The 17,487-nt window shown below is 38.8% G+C and overlaps 1 protein-coding gene across 1 annotated transcript in view; it reads right to left on the bottom strand.

The window, feature by feature from the left end:
* Positions 1-17,487, bottom strand: part of LOC127573786 (deleted in malignant brain tumors 1 protein-like) — a 125,440-nt gene that overhangs the window by 76,948 nt on the left and 31,005 nt on the right. The window contains exons 6-11 of the mRNA XM_052022291.1: positions 13,117-13,431; positions 11,363-11,683; positions 9,031-9,348; positions 8,871-8,948; positions 8,455-8,780; positions 7,575-7,680 (exon numbers count right to left, since the gene is read on the bottom strand). Coding sequence (XP_051878251.1) covers positions 7,575-7,680; positions 8,455-8,780; positions 8,871-8,948; positions 9,031-9,348; positions 11,363-11,683; positions 13,117-13,431 — 1,464 coding nt within the window. The remainder of the gene's footprint in view (positions 1-7,574; positions 7,681-8,454; positions 8,781-8,870; positions 8,949-9,030; positions 9,349-11,362; positions 11,684-13,116; positions 13,432-17,487) is intronic.

Raw genomic sequence — 17,487 nt, 5'->3', positions numbered from 1 at the left:
AAAGTCTGACGGAAAGTAGGTTGTTCCCCGAGAACTCATTGGAACCTATTCTAAAATTTGACGATCCTACAGACAGTGTGCTCAGAGGGGGAGTGGAATTTTAAAATAACGTGGCAAGCAAATGGGGATTCAGGATCTGTGCGCAGATGCTCCACAGAAATATCTCCCGAGCTGAGTATACTCGATTAGAAAAAAAGTGTAAGTGAATCATTGCTTTACTTGGAAAGTATGCTTGATTCTATGTACGATCGAAACAGGGAAACGCAAATATCCAGCATCTCTGGTGGCTGCAGGGAAAACGCCAGAGGACGAGGACTTATAGATGGGGATTGTTGACCGCAGAAAGCAATTGCTAATGATCAATGCATAAAAAATCCCGAAAACACACTGGAAGACATATGTGCCTGGTGGTGGAATTTTGTTGGAGCTGGCCGAAGTACCGAATGATGATTCTTTGAATGTCAAAATTTTTGGGATGGAAATTGAAGACCAAGGGAACTCTATTCTCACACTTTCCAGGAAGAGGAAGGGTGAGAGGAGTGGTGCGGAAAAAAATTATGAGATGTGGCAAAGGGTGCTGCCAACCATGTATAGACAACCCTTGTTACAAGAAAGAAAGAAGACATATCAGATGGTCTTGCGTCGAAAGTCACATCATCAGTATGCAATTCAATGCTTCTAATATTGCATAACTTGCAACGGAAGCAGTGCTGAACAGGCACTAATATGTCGCAGGACTGTATGGCAATAAAGTTCGATAGCCCTTTGGTCAACCACCACAGCCCCAGGCCACATCACGGTACACAGTCCAATTCAATAGGTATGGGAAGTGAAACTGAAAATAAAAAGGTCAATCCAATAAAGGTATTTTTGAACGCCATGGGATTTAATGTTGCTTTCACTGCTGTTTGTTTCATGCAGAGTAGTAATTTCGAAGCAGCGGTCAAAGGAATCTGGTCGCCCGAGCCTCAGCTTTTTGTGAGGTCACGATTTTGGTGACGGAGGTTGGATATCAGCAACAGATCTACCCTGTAGTTTCCTTTGCCAGTTTATAACCAAGCATGACCAGCAATGATGTCAAAACATGTACAAAAGAAGCAACGCTAAGACTTCGGAGATAAGGCAGCTATGAGAATGATAATGACCTTCTGTAGTTTTCAGCTAACATATATATTTTAAAAAATACACATTACTATCTAAATTTAATAAAGTATTCAAAGTAAACTGGATGGGAGCATTGGTGATAGGGCACTTGAACGGCTGTAAATGGCGATTGTTCATGTAATTTGGGTACCATGATAATGAGTTGGAGTCCGGACTGCAGGCATTACTCGCGGAGGGAGAAGGTTACCTAGAACATTTGCTCCAGGAGGAGCCACGCCTCTAAAAGGTCAGATTTAATAACACGATGTGGACGGAAACGGGGGAGTGGGGAGGGGTCGGGGAGATGGGACTATGAATAAAGCATGTGTGCAGAATTAAGATATGGTGTTGAGGAAGTCTCAGAATACTTCAACAATAAATCGGAATTCATTTCAGCCTTCTTGAGAACTGTGAGATTAAGGGAAGGACGAGCAAACAAAATGCGGCACAGGAAGCCGCAGAGGGTAGTTGAGGCAAAGAAACTTAGTTGCGGACGGTGCCATTATAATTAGGGTTGTAGAAAGATGTATGTTAGTACGACTCTATGATTTGAATAGTAACTTAACAGATGCAGATGAAAGACATTGAATAGTTAAGACGTCATGTTGTGTATGATGTGTAACAAGGGAATGCATAAAGGGAGATATGTTTCAAGATATAAAGGCATGAAATTATTTGGGGAGAAAGCGGAAATGTGGTATGAAATACCCTGATCTTTTTCATGAGTGATCAAGTTCGATAAGCTGTGTGGCGTATTCCTCTTCCAATTTCCAAGCTGTCTATGATTTGCGAAAATAAAACAGACATTAAATATGATGCGTTCAATCCTGTTTTAATGTTGATGTTTGAACACACGAAATACAATTTTCTACAATTTGCTGAGAATATCCATGTAGTAAATGGAGCAGAGGCGACAATAAGGAAAGCTGAGATCCACACGTGTTTATATTGCGCAAGAATGCAGATTCAGTCCAGTTACGCTGCTGGACAATAAGCAAAATTAAAAATCTCTGTTAATGTAATTTCAAATGTTTACGCTGATCCTGGTGCACCTTTTGAAAATGCGCTCTGGACAACATCTTCTCATTTACCTGGAAGTAAATATAAAAATCCATCTTGAGATAGAAATTAAAGACTAAGCCATTGAAATGCATGATGTTTACCAGGGATTGTAATAGTCTCTTAGCATGTTACCATCAATATTTATATTAACGCAAAATGCAGGGACAGACATGCAATATCTCTTGCAGTCATGGATAAATACAATCAGGGCAATCAAAGACAAAAGTAAAACACATGAAACCATAAAACAACATATAAAATGACATTTGGCCTTTCGTGCACGTCGAAGTGGAAAAGAGCAGCACAGCTTTAAGCAACAACGGCACCTGGTCCATTTTCCAGAATGTTCAGAAATTTGAAGAGAACATTCACTTTTGCTAAGATTAACGATATGCCTCCACCATCCTTTCAAACTGTGAATTCCAGACCCCGATTACATTCTGGGTGAAAACTTCCTTCTCAGCCGCCAAATTTCCTGAATTAAATTTCCCCTCAAGCTCCCCTGTTCGAAAGAAAACATCCTTAAATAGTCCAATATTTGCCCAACATCTACTGGAACATTTTGGCAATATCCATGTAATTCTACATAAGCCCTCCTTTTGCATTCGCATTTTTAAAATAATATGGCACCAGAACGTTCAGCAGTGATAGTATTTTGGCCAGGCGAGTACTACATGAATTTGAACATAAGTTCCTGTTCTTAAGTCCTTTCTTTCGGTCAATTAATAACGGCAATCCCCATGCCTCTTATCTAACTTGACAAACATTTGTTTCTGTTACCTTTATGAAAATGCATTTATGATGCATTTACAATGCACCGTTCTTTTTGCATTGGCTAATTGCATTTTTCTAAATGTATTACCTGGTACTTTTCTGAACAGAATAAATATTGCATGTCTGTTCCTGCATTCCTTCAATCAGACTATAAAGACACTGATTTCTCTCAACACATTAGCTCTCGCTGTTCTTGATTGAACTGTGTCTTTCTGATTGACAATGTATACAGATCCATACAGTTCTTTCCGAAGAAAAAGCACTCATCACTGAAGTTAAAGCAACTCGCCTTTTACCGCTTCCTCCTCAAACAATGGCAAAATATCAGCAGTAAACCATATTTCTTGTACCACTCTTCCAGACCTGGTGAGCCTGGTTGGGAAGGGGGTGGGGGGTGGTGGTGGGAGGCGGGGGCGGCCTACGGTCAGTGTCTTTGGCAATTTCCTCCGTGGTCTGTTATGACAGACTTGGTGTGCTTCATCCTAACCTGTTGATTTATGCCCTATAAAATATACTACAGTTATTATTAGTTCCTTCTTTAATTGTGCTTATCCATTCACAAGTTCACACTATTCTTCGGCTATTTCAATGTCAGGAACCCGAGCACCATCAGGTACGTGTCACTCCATCCCCCCTTCACGTTCTCAGTTCTGCTGAAGTGGATTCGTTTGTAACCCAAGGAACACGATCGAGATCCATACATTTTTTGCAGATACTTTATCATTGCGATTATTCCCCTGGTTTCATTCTGCTCTATGTGAAAGTAAAATAGTAATTTTCTTTGATTTAACTTTGCAGAACCTATTTTCACACCCTCATGTTGTTTCTTCAAGTTCCCGTTCAATGTCATCCCTTTACATTTTATATTATTTTCTCGAAACTCTGAAGTACTGATGTCGTTGTGCCTGACTTAGCCATCTGTTACTTTACTGGATTACGTTACCCTCCATGTACATTGTAAAGAAAGATATGAAACAAAAAATGACAAAATATCCTTACAGGCAATATGCAGACAAGGTAATATCTTCAATCCGTCTCTCTGTGTCTCTCAGCAGCGGAATCTGCAAATTTGTAGACATGTCAAAATGAATATAGCCGTCGTCACAATGAAGGTAATGGATGGCATTGCCTGGGTTCTTTCGTGGCCCAGTGCGTCCGTCTATAGGGACTCAGATGATAGGCGAATAATAGGTTGACGCCGGGTGTATGTGGATTTAAGCTTACTGAATTTTACATACATATGCGCATGTCACTTAAATTAGTATACACTGTTTATCGATGACTAAATGCTATGATTCAACACAGCTTTGAAAAGATGCCCGATGGTACTTTCACTGACCATCAACAAATTACTATCTAGCGAGTCAATGTTTGCCATCTCAGCATCACCGTCACTGTCAAGACACAAGTCTTGAAAGAAACAAAATTTAATTTAGCTAAAAATGGATGCAGAGACTGAGGATTCGGTGTGTTCTTGCATTCGAAGGTAGAAGCAAGTTGCTGTATAACAATCTTCCCTCGTCACACTAAAGTTTAAATCCAGCTCTATCATCACCCACGCCTTTAACTCATCCATCGAGTACTTAGCTGATTTTGGATACAAGATTCAGATGTAACTCAATGTCTCAAATGGGTACACCTTCAGCACCAATCAGTACTTGGATATTCATTAATTTCCGTTTTAGGAGCTTCACTCCCGTTTGCACTCACCAAATTAAGTAAGCACATGATTAACCTAATTGTTAAACATACAATGAATATGGTTTCAATTTCGTCAATTTTTTGTATTGAATAAATTTAATTTGTCAAGTTCCATTCAATCTATTTTTTTTATTTCATCCATCCAGCTTTTTCTATATGGAAAACGAAGGGAATAGTACGTTTTCGTGATTTATTCATTGATGACTGTTTTTCATCTTTTGAACAACTGTCTAATAAATACAATTTGTCCAGATCACACTTTTTTCGATATTTGCAGATTAGAAACTTTTTAAAAGCTACTATACCCTCTTCTCCGATACCTTACAAACCTGAAATTACGGAAAAATGTTAGGTCTTAATCCTTATCAGAAGGGCTTGATAGCAATAATCTATGATTTATTTATGAAAATACGTCCAGAATCACAGGGAAAAATTAAGAATGAATGGGAAAGCGAACTCCAGACATCTATACCTACAGAGTCATGGAAGAAAATTCTTCATTTAGTGAATACATCTTCAATGAGCGCTAGACACTCTTTGATACATGTAAAGGTAGTTCACAGGACCCATATGTCAAAAGATGAGCTTGCCAGTTTTTATCACCATATAAATCCTATATGTGACAGATGTAAATCGAATGTGGCTTCTTTGACACATATATTTTGGTCCTATCCTCTTTTGGAAAAATATTAGAAAGACATTTTTAACATTATCTCAACTGTATTGAATATTGATTTTCAACCTCACCCTATCACTGAAATCTTTGGATTACCAAAGATAGAGTGTGACCATTTATCTGCTTCCACTTACCGTATGATTGCCTTTGTTACATTAATGGCCAAAAGATCCATTTTGCTTAAATGGAAGGATCCAATAACCCCTATTACTTTTCAATGGTTCTCTCAAACTATATCATATTTAAACTTGGAAAAAATTAGGAGTGATACTGCTGATCCTTCGCTTTAATTTGAAGATATTTGTAGTCCAATTAGTCAATATTTTCACATGATATATACCTCCTTTCAATAACTTTCCGATTTGGAAGAACGGAGTTGACGACATAATATTGTTCTGTTTCTACTGATACAATTCAGTCTAGTCTTTTTTTCTTTTGTTTTTTTTTGACTTTTCTGTTTAGTTTGGTTCGATATATTGTTCATAATCTTTCTTATTGATTTCGGGATATTTTTTCTTTTCTTTTATATATATAATAAATCTTTTCATTTCATTTCTTTTATATTATATTCATTTACTAAGAGATCGAGGGATCTACAGAATATTTTTATATTTTATTTTTCTTTATGATTATCTATGCCATGATTGTTCTCTAGATCTCTTTGTATTACATGCACAAACATTGATGTTATGTAATAATCTGTATTAATTTGAAAACTAAGAAAAAGATTGAAAAAGAAAGAATACTTAGCTGATTTACATCTTAGCCATCTTGAACCTTGAGATAAATCACGGCACAGATAAACTCTTATAGAACAATACTGCTGAATGCAATCTCTGTTGTTTCAGTTTATATCATTCTCCCATTCCATTGCTAATTTTCATTTTATATTTTTCATGGTATGATATCTTTATTTGAAAAACAACGTGTCCAGCGGAAGAGATGTAGTTCCGAAGAGGGAAAATCTATGCACAATGAAAATTATGGTATTCATCTGGGGGATTTCTGATCACATTTCTTTGCATGCATGACGCATCCTATAGCATATTTCGCTTTCCGTTTAATTGATAGATTTTTTCGAACATACTTCTGAACACAGCGAAATTGATTATTTACGCGTTGAATGATTTGGAAATGAAAGCACAGAGCACAACCACCTTCGTCTGAGTTATAAAACATGAGAAATTATTTGTTGTCGTGTGTGAAATTCACTCAGGTAATAAATCCAATTATGAAAGATGACAACCGAAAAAAATAATACTTGGTGGAGGCTGCATGTATGAGATAACCTTTTCAAAAAAACCGGCCTATCTTTCATGGGGTCACATACATATGGGAGTCCGGACATCGCAGCAAAATAAAAGTAAACGTCCTGTACTTGCAGGTGTAATGAAAGAAAATCAGCACTTTTTTTCCGGGCGAAATGTCCCAAAAATATGTCTCCTCGCAAAACTCATACGACGCTCTGATTTTGTCATTTCGGCGCAGGGACACCGTTGAATATTGGGAGTAGATTATTCTTCGCACCTGCTCAGTACACCAACGATTAAGGCGGTTAATAATGAGATAAGGCCTTTGTCTGGTGAAAGTTCGATAGTAAATTGAAAGCAAACCTGAATCATGTATCTGAACAACTTGCGCATCGCGAGGATTATCTTCAATCTCTTCATAAACGATTTGGTGCAAACCCGCGCGGGAAACCCACTGTGCAGTGACAACGTCTGTTGGAGAGAAAGCAGATGTATTGCACTTTGAATTATATGACGCATGATTAGCAGCCTGTGATTTGTTTATAGTTTTGAATCATTCAATCGCGTGCAAGATTTAAGTCGGCTGCATATGGACGATTTGCTTTGTGAGCGCGCGTGCGCATTTGCAAGTTAGCCCAGAATCGATTCTCGAAAAAGTTGAATTCAAGAGGAAAAGTAAAGATAGCGGGAGGGCTTGGATACAAAGAGTCGCCAGACAATGGAAATAAAAGCAATTTGGGCGATGTCGGTGGACTTGGTCATGTGACATCAGTTTGGAAGTAGAGTAATGACATGATGGTGACTTGGTAAATTTTTTGGAATAAAGCGCCGGACGCCGTTCATGTATCCTTCTAACAAATCCCCATCCTACTTCGAAAACACCAAAGAGCTGGGAGACGCCACTGAATAAGAAACAACTATTAAAATACAGTATTAATTCAAGGGCATAAATAAACGCTAGCCTTTGCCTGCTGACTTTCTCAAGGTTACCATGGTCAATGCGAACAATCCACAGACGAGAAGAAGCCCGAGTACAAAGCAGATAATATCAGGGATGGAGAGAGCAGTTCGTCCCTGTTAAGAATAACAACGGTAAATAATATTTTTGAATTTTCAAAACAAAATTGCAAACACCTTGCTTTATCAATTAATTTAAACGCATCCATTAGTATAGCATCCAGCTGGTGCACGAAATCATACAGTGAATATCCCCCGATATTTGCCGTGATCATTGTACGACAGAACGAGTGGCCGTTGTAGCCGAAGTATTTTGAGTAGTTTTGATGTAAAACATGACCAGAAATAATAAGTTTTAAGCGTATTCTATGAAACGGGCAGATCGCACGAATGGTTCAAAATATTGACAAATGTGAATATTGTCAGCGGAAATACGGAGCCCACGCATTTCACGGAAATCCATCAAAAATAATGAATTCAGGTTTATATGTATATCAGAGCTGCTATTCTCAACACTTAGTCTACACGAGAGACGGACCGGTTACCACGGCCACTCGTTCTCGTGAACAGCGAAAACCGCTATCATTGGGAATGCTCACCACAGATATGCACAAAAGTGGTGATTACCTTGCAAATTAATACATCACAAGACACCTTGTCCAACTTGCATCAGGTATATCAACAGCAAAATCGAAAATGAAGCAGAAACATAACACTCGCCTGAATTAATGAGTTTGAACGGATTTCGTGGAATGGGAGGAAGGCGGGCATGCTTAAAACTTTTGGATAATGTTCACATTCTTATCGTAAATATGCATACTGAAAAATGTGACTGAAGGCAAAACCAACCATTCCAAAAAAAACCTTTTATTTTCTCTTGTGATAACTTACAAAATGTGATGAACAAATCACACTGGCATCTTCCTTGTGGTCACAGTCATGCAGACCTGGCGGCGAGGAAGGACAGTCGGAAAGAAAAGATTCACTTCCCGTGCATTTCAACTTATTCAGCCAGATCACACCGTCACCCTGCCCAAAGGCGCCACCTCCCGGAGCCGATAGAGCGGGGCCGCAACCCAACTGCCTGCAGACAACATGAGCATCGGACATATCCCAGGAGTCATCGCACACGGTGTTCCAGCTGTTATTCCGTAATATCTCAACCCTCCCTGAGCATTCGGTGTTACCTTTCACAAGACGAATCTGTTGTCCGGATTCTATGAAAGGAAATTGTGTCATTTTTTCCAGTAAAATAGAAAGGAATACAGACCAGATAGGTGGGTTAGTGAACGGAATAACTAATCTACCTGACGAATTCCTGGGCACAGTGCCAGATTCTCGAAAGCAGTCCGTTGAAATGAAGTGTCCCTCTGGCAATTTTGCTTCTATTGAGAAAGGAAATGACTTCAGTTACTTAAACATCATGATTTGAAATGATGCTATAATCTGAGTTGTTCGTGGTGTTACCTGAACAAATAACACCCGCATCTTCCGAATGCTGACAGCTGTGTTCACCCCACGGGCTTGACTGACACTGCCAAAGCGTTAACTCGTGTGAAGTACATGTCACATCATCGAGCCAAATATCTCCCGATCCTGCTCCAAATTCCTGAACATCATATTGAATCCTTTCATGTGGACCGCAACGCATCTGCTTACAGATAACGTCCGCATCAATTGAGTCCAATGATTCCGAGCACACTGTTCCCCAGGACCCATTGTAAAATACCTCCACTCTTCCCTCACAGCGATGCTTTCCGTTCACTAATCGTAAGTCTTTGTGCCCTGTCAAAGAAACGGCTTATTAGCGGTAGTCTGGGACGACATTTTTGTTGCGCTTTATCACTGCGCATTTCAACTGGTACCCGTTGTGTTCACTGACCACTTATTTTAAAAGTATCACTTCAAAGCATTTGAAACATACAGTGAGCGAACACTATGTTTACTTCAAAGAATGGTAGACAAACGTTGATAAAGCTAATCAAATAATTTGAAGTAAGTGCAGAAGTAGTAACCAAGAGTCACGCTGCAGTTGTTCAAAGTAATGTTTCGTGAAAGGGCTTTGGAGCGTTATGTGTTCGATAAAAAAAAGCAGAACGTGAACTCATTTCGTGGCAATGCATATCAGGGAGAAGACCACAGTATGTAAAACGAATGGAGAAAATGAATGCAAGAGTTGACTATACTGCTTCAGTGCGTTGGTCAGTGGCGATTTCAGTGTATCAAGGTCGGAATCTTGACTGTGCATCATAACCATTACGTCTTGTAGACGAAATGCAAGGTTTAGAATAAACGTAACTAATCTGTCCAGTGCATGCGCAGCTGTATGGCCAAAGTTGTATGAGAATTGCAAGGTCGCATTATGTAACATAACAATGCGACTGAAATAAAACAAAACAGCTGGCAGGTCTTAACAGGAAAAGTTTAACATTGAGCTATGGACACCCACATGTTTTCAAAACACTTAAGAATCTTGACCGGGTAAAATGAGAGAATGTATTCCCAATTGTGGATGTTGATGCTTGTTATGGCGCGTCGCTGAGTTTGGTAGGCAAGTAAGTCTTAGTAATAAGCCAGCGAAAACACGAGGCTCTTTTTTTCCTTATTGAAAATTAATCATGTTTGTATCAGAAGAGCTTGATTGTTATGAATTATTAATTGTTTAAAACGATAACATCATTTCCCAGGAATTGCTTCACAGATCATTTGGCATCAATTGAAAGGAAAGTAAGACAACACTTCATGCCGAAGATGTGATGCTTCTGATGAAGATACTTCAACTTGAAACGTTAACTCAGTTTTTATTTCCCCACAGACGCTGCCTGATCTGCGGATTGCTTCTAGCATTTACTGAAATTATTTCAGGTTTACAGCATATGCAGTCTGTTTTTACTTTATTTTTGTCGTTGTGAATTGCTAATTTTATGAGCGAAAATAATGAAAATATACTAAGATGATAACTGTAAAAGATATTGTTTAAAATACATCCCGAAACTGATATCACAAACCCTGCTGGACTGCTGGGCAGAAGTAACAATTTGGGAAGACCAAGAGCATGCAGAATTTAACACAGTTCTGGTCACTTGAGTCTTAGCAGCTCGTAAACTGTTGTTTGGATTTGAAGATTATGAACGGTAATGTCCATTATTTTGCTACCTCAACTATTGGGAGTTAAGGATGAAGAGAGATTCCACAAATGTCACCAGGTTGGGATATATTCTGTTCTAGTTGACGTACAGGATGTTCTAAATGTAGTGGGAGATCAGTGGGGTGGGCTAATGTGATCCAATGTGCACTAATAACACTCATATATGGACAAAACAACCTACTAAATGCCATTCAATGTCATTTTTCATATTTGCATGAAATATTATTGTAATCTGGCAATGTGGGAGAAAAACTATTAGAGGTTCTTTCATGCGCATTTGCATGTGCATAAAGAAATGTCCACTTAATTGGTACCTGAAGATTTCAAGTGAAAATTCTCCAAAAATAGGACTTCGAAACTAGAGTGAAAGAAACAAAATGTCATATCAAATAAATGCAGTATATATTTCATAAAGGATATGTTTTTTTCTTTGACCTGCCTGAATATGGTTCTTGGAAGTACAGTGTCGATGCATATAACATGGATGCCAATGAGATGATGGAAGAGAATCATAGGCAGAAGAATTAATGGAACGGTCACTCGTTTAAATATCGCAGGAAGAGACATGGACGGAAATGATGTTTCGATCAGCTTATTCCTAAGCTATCCTGGGTGATATTTCACACACAACACTTCAAACAATAAACGAACCTTTACCTGAACACATAACCATCACATCCTCTTTGTGAGCACAATCGTGTTTACCCCAGGGTGCTGAGGGACACTGCCAGATAAAAGATTCGTTTCCTGAACAGTTCACTTCATCCAGCCAAATTGGGCCTGACCTTTTTCCACAATCACCAGCCATATTCGTCTTCAAAACATGCCCACAACCCAATTGTCTGCAAACCACATCAGCGTCAGCCATATCCCAGGAATCGCCACAAACTGAACCCCAAGATCCAGCATAATATATCTCCACTCGTCCTGCACATGAACTTCCGCCGTCGGCCAGCCGTAACTTCAAATTATCTGTCGGGAAACAAACAATATTAAATAAACATTCGAACGTACATTCAGCTCATTCGTCAAGGCAATAATTTACGATTGTTCAGCCAAAGTAAAACTTGTTTAATTACAGCTTAACAGTCATTTTCAGCTGTACCCTGAATAGCTCTACCCACTTACGTTTCACACAGATTTGTATGGTCGATGCAAGGAATAACCTAAACATTCGGCCTGCAAAGTTCGCTGAAATATTCTACTCCATTTGAAACACTTCGACCATGTCTTTATATGCCCAGTTTGGCTTTCACGACATTCTGTTAAATCACATAATATTTACTGTCCACACCTGCTCAAGAATTGTACTGCACCTCAGTATAATTTCTTACAATCATAGAACACATCAGGTTGTAGAAAATTTAAATGTATTTATTCGTCTGCGCACTGCTTTATTTTTGCAGTAATTTATATTCGCCATTAAACTTTTTTTACTTTAACCTTTACAAATATCTGAACGTTTAGATGCCCACGAACTTTCGGCTAAAAGGTATTCCGCACGCACGCACGCACGCACGCGCACACACACACACACACACACACACACACACACACACATCCCAATAACAAATCCCCTCTCTCCACATGGAAAACAACCTTCACACCTTGTTCCCAATTCCCTAAGTTCATTCAGGCGCCCTATCCAAACAAACATACACATACGGTCACAATCTGTAACTTTAAAGACATTATTGAAAATAATTGTTTAAAAATCAAGTGCACATGCAGCATCCTTAAAAATGTCCCATGCATGGATATATATATAACATTTTAGAATTATCAGCAATAGAATTCCCAATATCCCTTCATCACAATATCTGCTTACAATTATATAATACAAAATGGCAATTACACCAGTATATGGCAAAACATTGTTGTTCATTCAGACACTGCGGTGCAGACTGGAAATATAACATTGTATCGACAGAGCAGCGCCTTCATTGGAATATTGCGGCTGGATCTGCTTCAGTTGGTAGTGGGAGGCAGAATATCTGTGGCTATACAGACAGGGCTTAAGAACGGATAAAGCTGAGGGGAACAGATGATGATGGATGGATGAAAGATAGAGTTGAGAAATGCTGTTGGAGACTAAGACTGGGGAAAAGTTAACGAACGAAGTGCAGTGTGGATTAACAAAGAAGCGGGTTGAGGAAACAGTGGTGGGTATGGGGGATATGTGAAAATGGGGGAGTTATTAATTCAGGAGAGGAAGAGGCAAACTTTGCAAGAACAGGGAGGAATGAAGAGGATAGAAGATGGAGATGTAAGGGGGAAGATAAAGGAGGAGTTACGAATTGAATCCCGTAGTTACTGTTTTGTAGAACATCTAAGATAGAAGTGGATTTTTTTCAATGGAACTGACATTAATATTGGGATTCTATCACATCAAACCAATGATTTACCGGAACACAGGACCCCGACGCCGATGCTTTCATTGGGAGATGATGTAAATGTCATTATTCTGCAGTTCAAGAGCTGCGACTCATTTCCGTTACAGTGGACATCGTTCACCCACATGGACCCTTCACTCTGTCGGTAATTTGAAGAATTATACACAGATAGAGCATAGCCGCAGCCTAGCTCCCTGCACACCACGTTGGCTTCTTTGAGGTCCCAATTATTTTCTTGCACTTTGACCCAGCTATGGTTGTAAAATATCTCCACTGTCCCATCACAGCGGCCTGTCCCATTTGTCAGTCTCGGAATCAAACGTCCATCTGCCGTAAAAATAACAAACGTTAAACTGAAGCTGACATATTTCATAATTTCCAAGCTGATATTTTTTATGAATAAAGTTAGTAATATTTCTTTATTTCCATTTGTAGAATGTGAATAAACGTTCAACATGGATTTCCTAGAAATCTTTCTGGCTTGGGCGCCCGTGGTTATCTCTTTGAGGAAGTTAGCAACCTAATTGTGGAGAATGCACTTTGTCTTGATTTCCAAAACTGTTTCGTTAAGATCTATCAACAGAGATGAATAATTAAAGTCAAAATGTACAGATTCAGAAACAGTATAAAGTAGTTACAGGGGGCGCCGGGACAGCAGCCAAAGACCTACACCAGCTGTTTCCAGTGGAAATGCACTCCCTTGGTACACTGTGAGTGCAAGAGCTGGAGATACGCCTGTTTGCGAGCAACGTTAACTTATGTTGTCAATCGTTAATAGACTATTGAAATAAATAAAATATTATGACATTGGATGAAAATAATGGCTCAGAGAGATGCAGAAAATAAACAGATAGTTGTGGAAGTATTCAATAGATCTTGCAGCATTTGTGGAAAGAAGAACGGTTAACAAAGTCTACGCTTCGAAACCATAGGTTAGGACCTGGAATGAAAGAATGTTTCCTGGTTAGAATGAAACAGAAAATATGCATTAACTTATCATTATTCTGCATGTGAAAACGTAGTGATTCTCATGCCACAGAAATCAGAGCTGGGGCTTTAAAATTTTAAAACCCATGGAAATGCTTTGGATGATAGCATACATTGTATGTTTGCAAAAAAAAATGACGCAAATGTAAGTAAGAAATTATTTTGTGGAGATGAAATATAAATAAAGAGGGGACAAAAAGATATACGTAAGTTGAAGTGGATCAAGGCATCATTGCCAAAACCATCACTTATCTTCTGTTCCTATTTGCCGCTTGATGCTGGTGGTGTACTATATTTTTGAAAACCAGCAATCCTGATAAAACTCATCTAACAGTACTGGTGGATAACGAGTTTCAGGATTTAGAACACGTGGAAGCGAAAGACCAGTGAAATAATTCCGAATCAAAATATGTGTGATTTGAAATGAAATTTGCGTATGGTTAAATTTACCTTTCACTCTTGGTGGTAGAGGTTAGAAAATGCTTCCGGTGAAAATTAGATGACTAGTTTCAGTGCGCTTTGTAGATGGAATACATCGTAGCAGCTGTGCGGCGACAACGATGGGAATGGATGCAACTCGTGGTTTCCTGGCTACGAAATGAGTCGGAGGCACTGACCTGGTGACTGTCCAGCGTCATGAATGTTGTTGGCACTGTACTCTTCAAGGCAATTGAAAAGATGTCCATCATACTTATCTATCATTCTGATAGTGGGAAGATGTTGGGGTGACAAGAAGCCTATCATCAACTACGGATACCGAGTCTCTGAACCGCACTTTTGGTCATAGCATGTTCTGGCCAGTGTAGTTGAGTTTTTATGTAAAGGTAGCCCATAACATTATGGTTGGGGATCCAATGACAGTAAATGCCTCCAAATATTAGTGGTAAGTGGCCATGTTCTCCCTCATCTAAAATAATCTGTGCCCAGTGTTTTTGTGGTATGAATGTAAATTAGCCATTGTTGGACAAATACGTGGCTTTTTGTAGGTTTTGATCCATGCACATATGAGCTGCGCTTTCAGCCGATAGGCTGTGAATGAAAATGAATACAAGGGGGAAGGATCATAATTTATGGAAAAAAATGTAGGTTGAATGGCCGATGAATTCAAGCTGAGGAAGCCCTGCAGTGAATTCCTCAAGAACTAGTGGACAAACCCTCTTGCAGTAGAATATAGAAAACGACGCCGCTGTTCAGAAAAACAAGGTCTCCACATTTAACAGTGGGTCGGGGTAAATGTTATTTCTCTGAGAGGCTTTTGGATCTTTGAAACCGTCATTTGCAAAGGGCAGTACTCGTGGAAACGTTCAACATTTTCAAGGAAGACAGATAAATCATTACTAAGCAGAGGGAGGAAAAAGCACCATGATTACATGGGAATCAAGTTGAACACATAATCAGATGAGCCACGATCTTCGAATCAGTGGTATTATCTCCAGGAAGGAGGTGATATTTTTCTTTCATCCGTTTATATGTTAGTCTTTGGAATAAAAATCTATGTCTAATTTGATAGCATAATAGATTGGTCCATGGTGTGATGCCGGGAGTGATGATAAAGGTATTTGTGTGATGTTTGAGCGTTGAACATTTACAGGGGAATTCCAACAAAATACAGAAACAAATCAATTAAAATGCAAGAAGGAGCAAAGAATTACAAAATAAAATTAACTCATAAATGCAAGACATTATATTTCAAATAGAATATTGCAAGTTTTGGCGAGGAATAAGGATAAAAGGCTAGAAGAATGAGGATATTTTGCTACGGCAGTCCCTTGTTAAAAAGAAGACCGATTTTTTTTGGAATTCAAAATGGATAGAAATGAAAAAATATATATATCAGAACGAGTACCATTTCATGGTAAGCGCGCATTTAGAACACTATTTAGACCCGTATTTGACATATTTATATTGGATTAAATTACAGAAAACTGTTAGGACACGGTTTATAAATATGATTACAGAAGTACGGAAACAAACATATCAGAGTTTGTGTATTATTTTTCTTTAGAATGTAAGTCAGAAACGACTCCTGATAGAGACTCGAAAAATAGATGAAGTTAAAGTAACATAATTCAATGTGCAGTTGATTATAACAAAACGCTATCAATGAAAGATTGCGAAGAAACACTTCAGTCAATAATTCATATGAAACACGTCAACCTAATCAGTGGAGAGTTATTGGAACTCACTAAAAGTGATTGGGGAGGATATCGCGGAGAAGCATACGATACTCTGAGTTACAGACATACATTCAGGAGTCATGGTGTTATGATGCATGTAATACCTCCAATTAGTCACTTGCCCTTAAACACATAATCTGAAATGATGTACTGTCCAGCTTCCTGTGGGGATAAGAAGTGCATCAACTTGGAGAATGACAGTTCACTTTTGTTACAGGTTTGATTGAATAGCAAAGGGGTATTCTTTACAATTCTTTACAATTTAGTTCATCCAATACGGAACAAAATTATACAGATGTTGAATAAAAACTCTGTTTTCGATGAACTTCACAGCCATGAGAGTAACTTCTGTCTGTGTCAGTCCGGAAGCTATTTTGGCTTCTGCCAAAGAAGGATGTGGGTTCATGCGAGACTTCAGATATATAGGAATATGTCATTCCATTTGGGACAGAGGCCATTTTGTTTTATCTGAAGTGCTGTTTTTAAATTTAACATCTGGGCCAAGGACGCATATGTTGTGTCAGTATCCAAATATATTACTTTAATAAGCAGTGACAGTAAAAAAGACCAGTTTGCTTGAAAAAATTCCTCTCATTAATTTTTTCTTTAGTGGAAGAAAATCTCTGGATGTGTTTCAGATAATTTACGAAGCTAGTAATTTTCTATCAAGGACGGACTATCCACCAACCCGTATTTAAAACCCCACGACGGAAGCACTGTGCAATTATATATCTGTGAAAAGGCTGAACATTGGGAAACAACAATGACTGGTTTAGGAATGATCAACAGGCAGACAGAAACACGAATGCTGTAGAAGTCCTTCTGGAATAAATGCCCTGCCAAAAACACACAATTTACTCCAGATTTGGGATTTCGATCTGCATGACTGAGTGTGTTGTTTTACCATCAGCTCTATCCAAGCTTGACACGATTTAATTTCCAGAAGAAACCTATTCTGGTACAGTGCGAAGCACCACAATGTATAAAACTAATTGACGTTCACCAATTTATCCGCAGCAGAGACAACTACAAGGGTCCGTGGTCCAGAAATGTACATCGCTGCAATACAAGAACGTGTATTGCAAAATACCTCGCTCTACTATTAAATTCATCATCCAACCACGGCAATCAACTCTGGTTCAAATGTATGTGCAGATGGAACGGCACGGAGCTTTCCAAGAGCCTAGGTACCGATCTTATGAAACAGAACGAAGACGGA

The sequence above is a fragment of the Pristis pectinata genome, chromosome 8 (genome assembly GCF_009764475.1).
Source record: "Pristis pectinata isolate sPriPec2 chromosome 8, sPriPec2.1.pri, whole genome shotgun sequence".
Classification (NCBI taxonomy): Eukaryota; Metazoa; Chordata; class Chondrichthyes; order Rhinopristiformes; family Pristidae; genus Pristis; species Pristis pectinata.
Note: the sequence above shows the minus strand (reverse complement) of the source record. Positions and strands in the feature narration are given on the sequence as shown.